This window comes from Harpia harpyja, chromosome 7 (assembly GCF_026419915.1).
Source record: "Harpia harpyja isolate bHarHar1 chromosome 7, bHarHar1 primary haplotype, whole genome shotgun sequence".
Lineage (NCBI taxonomy): Eukaryota > Metazoa > Chordata > Aves > Accipitriformes > Accipitridae > Harpia > Harpia harpyja.
Genome location: NC_068946.1, coordinates 38,242,770 through 38,248,908, shown reverse-complemented (window position 1 = coordinate 38,248,908; position 6,139 = coordinate 38,242,770). Strand labels below are relative to the sequence as shown.

General features: G+C 47.7%; 1 protein-coding gene across 2 annotated transcripts in view; it reads left to right on the top strand.

Moving 5' to 3' along the window:
* The first annotated feature begins 1,106 nt into the window (after positions 1–1,106).
* Positions 1,107–6,139, top strand: part of SLC4A10 (solute carrier family 4 member 10) — a 165,051-nt gene continuing 160,018 nt past the window's right edge. The window contains exon 1 of one of the 2 annotated variants that reach the window (XM_052791621.1): positions 1,107–1,326. In XM_052791621.1, coding sequence (XP_052647581.1) covers positions 1,279–1,326 — 48 coding nt within the window. In that variant the 5' untranslated portion in view covers positions 1,107–1,278. The remainder of the gene's footprint in view (positions 1,327–6,139) is intronic. The other variant, XM_052791623.1, reaches the window with a different exon arrangement.

The window sequence follows — 6,139 nt, the reverse complement described above, 5'->3', positions numbered from 1 at the left end:
TGATGTACAAATAAATCAACCTGGAAGATCTTTGGGAGACTTGAAGAACATGCCTCATGGCAGATGAAATTAAATCTGATCTAGTGAAACTATTTATTGATCTACTTTTAGACTGCAAAGGATATCTAAAACGTAGGGGATGGCCTGCTGCTTTGGCAAGGAAATCAGTGTTAAGAGGGAGATAGAAGTTTACTTGTTAGCTTACTTTTCCTAGTCAGATCTCTCTTCATTTTGATTCATACGCACACAGGTTTGGATGGGTGCGTTTTTGGGGGGAGATGTGCTGGGAAGTGATGAATATGGGAACTTCTCTAGCTCAGCTGTCTTGGTAGGCAGCATCGTGCTTGTGTCCTTAATAATACAAGTGCTGTGGGGGCCCAACTGTCCTTCTGCTCACTGGGATAGACAAATTTAGGCTTCGACGATAGTTTGCGTAGCTTGTTGGGGTTTTGGTATGGCTGCACGTAACCATTGTGTTGCAGAGCCAGATACACTAGGAGAAGCGAAATGCGTTGCAGGCTTGAATGATAAAATCGGGCAAAGAAGGGGGTAAGACTCAAATTACCTGTATCCAGAAGGATATGTGTTTATAACTTGCAGGTAGAAGGGGGGAGTGGGGTTATTTTAGTGGAGAATGGGACAGATCTCTGTTTTGAACGTGCTGTCTGTGTTTAAGGGTCGAAGCCTGGCAGGACAGAGCAGAGGATCAGCTTTTCAGCGCCCTTCTGGCGCTGATTAAATCCAAATGAATCTTGGCCCAAGACTGCCCTGAAGCAACAGCCTCGGGGGGACCGTGGCCGAAGCCCGGCGCAAACTGGAAAACTCCCGAGCCGCGTCTCGGTGCTCGCAGCAGTGCCCCGGGGGGGGGGGGGAGGGCGGCGGGGTCCGCTGCCCCCGCTCCCCGCGCCTTCCTCTTCGGACACGCAGCCTGCTCCCACTTCGGCGGCGGGGAGCGGTGCTGTGCGGAGGAGCTCACGGCTCCGGTTTGCAGGCGCAGCCGTGCAGGGGCGAGGTCCGCCCGCCTTTACCGCCCCGCCGGGGGCGGCGGCAGGATCCGGCCACATCCCGCAGGTGGATCCGGCTCCTGCCTCCCCCCGCGCTGGGGCCGGCGGTGCGCGGAGCCATGTGACTGGCGCGCGCTTCCTGCCTCCGCGCCACCCGGTCCGCGGAGGGAGCGCGGCGGCGGCGGCGCGCGCGCGCGCGCGGAGCCCAGCGCAGCCCAGCGGCTCCCGCGGAGCGCGCCCCGGCGGGCGGGCGCCGCCGCGGCCCCGCCGCCGCATGGAGACCCAGGACCAAGGGGCGCAGATGGAGCCGCTGCTGCCCACGGTACGGCTGCCGCAGCGCGGCCCCGGCCGCGGCGGGGGTGCGACGCGCCCCGCGGGGAGGCAGCCGGGGAGGAGGGGGGAGGGGGCGTCTTCCTGCCCGCCTGTGCTGGGGGTCGGAGCCGGTTTCTCGGTGCGTGGGGAAACAGGTTGGCTCGCTCCGGTGCCGGGCGATGCGGCGGCGGCGGCGGTGTCTGGGCGCTCGGGGATGGAGCGGCGTGTGCGCGTGCTTGTTTGCGTGTGTCCCGCCGGGCCAAGCACCCTGCCCTCCGGCTCCCCCCGCTTCAGGCATCCCCTCGGTACCCCCTCTCTCCGCATCCCCCTGCCTTCGACATCTCCCTTCTCCGGCTGCCCCTTGTTCCCCCGCTCCCCGGCGGTGGGGCAGTGCTGCGGGGCGAGCACCTGTGGGCTGCTCCGTGGGGATCCCGCTCCGGGGCTGGGGCTGCCTCTGCAGGTCCCTGGCTCTCCCTCGCTTCCAGACCGCAGAGAAATCTGCTGAGGTCTGGCAGTTGCACGGCAGGGTCTGTCTCCCTCCGGATCCCGATCTCTGCTTCGTGCCGTGCTGTCGCAGTTTCTTGTGCTTATCTGTGAGGGTAATCTGTGGCGTTATTGTCGTCTGGGGGGGTACGCGGAGTACCCTTGCCTCTGAGCGCAGTGTGATTGCACAGCTACGGCTGGGCAGCGTTTCCTCAGCAAGTAGGAAGGGGGTCAGTTGGTGGGGGACTTTTTACGCCGCTGGATCAGTGGGGACCCTCTTTCCTGTCTGGCCTCCCCCAAACGCAGGGTTTGCAGACTCGCACAAGGTGTAAGTGTGGGCGTCGATCTTGATCTCACACAGAGATTCTGTTTGTGAATGGTGGTTCCTGTCACACACTGGAAATCAGCCTGTCTGGGGCAGGGAGAAGTCTCTCATGCATATACGGAGCGTCTGACTGTGCGTACACATCCCTGTGAATGCACCGCAGAGGTCTGCAGAGGCTTTGCTGGCTCCTGAAATGGCTCTGTGTTAGCAGGACGAGCTGCACAACATTGACAAAGCTTGAAAGAGACAAGTCTCAGCTGCTGCAGGTTGATGAGATGCACTTGTGGCAAGCCCGTTTTTCCTAGGGTCTGTTCCCATCATCTATTGATGTGGTCCATTTTGCAGTCAGGTGGCGGGTTGCTACACAGTGTGAGTTTATCTTTGGCCTCTCCTTTCTGCTTGTGGCAGGGACAGTTTTTCCTGTTGCTTTCTGGATACCTTTTATGAATCCTAATTCTTGTTACTTGCTGCTCTTGCAGTTTCTGACACTGGAGTAGAAGAAGGTCCTGTCTTTTTCCCTGATAGACTGGCTGCCCAGTTCCTTTCCTTAGAGAGACAACTCTGTGTAAATCCAGTTTCCATCTGTAGTTCATGGTCGCTGATTCTGTGGAGGGCTTAGTCTTCAGTGTTTCACACCAGTGCGGTAGTCTGCAGTCAGTAGCAGTCTCGCTCTCACTCATACCTTGCTAGTCTACGTGCTGGTCTCGCTTTGTCAATATGTGTTGTCTCTGGTTGTGCAACGGCCACTGTGCAGGGAGTCAGAGGAGTCAGCTTTCAGAAGGTGCAACGTACAGGGTTGCCTTGTGCTGTCTGGCTTTAAGTTTTGTTCCTCCAGGGCTGTGCGCAGAAAAAAAAGCTGTTGCTGTGGTTGAGAGGACTAAAGAAGATAGTATTTCTTGTGTGCTGGTAAGGGGAGAATTGTCTCTGGTTCCCTTTGCAGCCCTGACTGGCAGAGCCCTGCCCTGATGCAGTACCTGTCTGCAGGTCCCCATCAGTGCTGTTGCTCGTTGAGTTTGTGGCCTGGTTTCCACCCCTGTTAACTACAGCTAACTAGTTCAGCAGCTGTTGTGTTTGTTTCAGGTAGGGAAGGGAGACTGCTATACTCCATGTGGTATATATTGTGGTGCATCTTCTTCCTGAGTCCTCTCTTGCTGTTTCTCAGAGGGCCTCTGCAGGTCAACAAGGCAACGTTGCTTTCCTGCCACAGGGATGGTAAAGGCGCAGCTTCTTCAGTCTTTGAGATTTCTCTGTCCTGGTGGCGTTTTCTCTGTGCGTCAAGCAGTAAAGTGTTTGTATGTGTTCTGGCAGTCTCGGCCTGGCTGATGTCGAGAGCCCTGCATGTGGTAAGGCAGAAATGGCTTTTGCATGGTGGGAGTCTTGTACCTGGAGTCATGGCAGAGTTTAAGGAGCAGGAATCGGTGCAAGCTTCAGCACTGTTAGCCTGGGAGGTAACACTGTGATGTAGCAGTACCTTTAGAGTACCTCTGTTTTAGGGATCAGTCCTCATCTTGACTGGAAACAAATGGAACAGGAATGCAAGCTGTAAAACAGATATAGTTCTGTTCCCAAGCATCATCCCAGTTAGGTGGACTCTGGGTACAAAGGAAAAGGCTCCCAGCTGAGCTTGTTTCCTTCAAGGGCTTAGTCTAATGGCTTTGGTATATGCAACAGAGTTAATTTTTTTTTTTCTTTCTGTGAAACTGTAACACATGATATGTTTTAATTGTTATTTGTAGTAAAAAGATAATGAATATAGTTCTTGATTAATTTTATCTTCTAAAGGTGCTCAAAGATTTTGAAACCTCAATATAATTTCCCACCAAAATCCCATAGTCTGTACAAAGTGGAACCTATTTTTACTGTAGTGTTAGTCATATATTGTTATTGATTTATTATACAAGCTTTTAATTAAAAACCCCAATCCCTAGCAATTTGCAAAATGATAAAATACATTGTTATCTGTGGTTCTGAGGAGTTAAAGAATTTCCTTATCAGTCTTTTTTCACAAACTCCTTTTAGAAACAGTTCTTACACAGCAACAGCACCTTTGTTAGTGGTTAGGCTACTGCATCTCAATTTTTTTGCAGTGTGGGCAAATTTCTGTGAAAATTATTAGAAATCTATTGCAAATTGTCTATAAGTGCAATATTGTAGAAGTAAATGAAAAAGGAAATTGTTCACCTGGAAACAGTTTGTTCAAACTGCTGTCGAAAACATAAGTCTAGTCTTGTTTTTATTGTTCAATACATATACTAACATGGTAACAAAATGCAGACTTGTATGCTTTCTGCATCATCTAATGTTTCATTTATCAGTCATTGAGTATATTTTTTTCAGTATGATTATTCAGAGTGCTTTAAAATAGCTGTGAGTAATTGAAAGATTGCTGAGGAGTCATCATTTGTTTACAGAATGGGAGAAACAATCTGCAGATCTTCTCTACAAAGATCTTTTATTGATTTCTAATTAAAGGACTAGATATTGTTAGTTTGTCTGTATACATGTATAATCTCATTGCATGTAAATTATTTTGCAAATTGTCACTTAAGGCAGTGTATGAATTGTCACTTAAGGCAGTGTATTCATAGCAAAAGTTATTCGTAGTGTATTTGTTTCTGCCCGTTCTGGATCTCTCTTGTATGCAAGTCAAAATTGGCTTTCAAAACAGGGTTGTTATCTGAGAGAGGTTTGATGTTGTGGATATAAGGAGCATGTATAGACAGAGTGCATATATTTTTGGTAACTATGTTTATGCTTGGCATGTTGCTTTCCTGTGTTTTCTGAAGGTAACAGTAAAACCCATATACGTAAAGCCAAATTGACTCTTCCTTTCTAAGTTCATATTCTCTTGCCTTTGTCATTCAGCCTTAAAATTCAAAATCTGCTTTGTTTTATTTATTTGTCTATTTTTAAAATCTGGTAGATACAAGACCTTAAAGCATGGCATTGCTGATATATGTCCACAGATATATATAATGCGTATGCATGCACTATGGTTTGACATGATGTGTATGCACTAGGTAAGATACTGTTTGTTTCAAGCACTCTTGTTGCTGCTGCAAATGGCATGCAGTTATTACTGCTTAGGCTTCCGTATGTGGGAGAATGGTATAGCGAGATCTTGGTTAGTAACTATTTTTAATGTAGCAGGTGAGTGTGGGAAGCTGCTCACACTAACAGGCCAGATTCTTTTGCTTTTGTTGATGCTGAGTGGGACCTCCGACGAGACTTGCAGATGAAATGTATTGCTCATTATGAGAATGGATGGCAGAGCCTGACCCCACAGTTTGTATAACAGAACTAATTCCCAGTTCACTTCACCAAAATTTAGCATTATAGCAACAGTTAAGGCAAGTTTATAGAGACTACAGGAATGTTGTGATTCTTTTGGAAAAATACAGGGGCAGTATTACATTTTCAAGACAAGAGTACTGACATAATGGCACCATTGAAAATAAAACCCCAAAACCTAATTACAAGTATAAATTTAGGATTGAATTGCTGCTTTGGGTATTTTCTTTTCTATTGCCTGATTCCAAGTTCTAACTGAAAAGAAAAAAAATAAATATTTTTCCAGGAAAATGCTAGAATGAAATTAAATAAGAATCAGGGACACATATTTATTTAACTTCCCCCCCCGCCCCATATTTGCCAATGTCATGATTAAAAAAGATTTCTCTGGATCATATGGTATACTGTGGTGTTACAGTTTAAGAGTAATTGGCAGCCTGATACATATTTGTGCAAAAATAAGAAAAACTATGAATACTGTGTGGAAATCTTCCCACTTCAATGCATCTATGGTTTGAGTTCTTCCCACAATTTCTACTTGTTAAATATATGCTTTCAATTTCTTCTGCTAATAATTGTATCTTCCCTTTCTACTTTTTCCTTTGGGGAAAAAATATAGAATCAATTCTAAAACAAAATACTTCCACTGATATCCTTTAATGCTTCTTAAATAAGTAATGTTTACAACCTCAGGAGATGAGAGTATTTAAACAGGTGAGGGAGA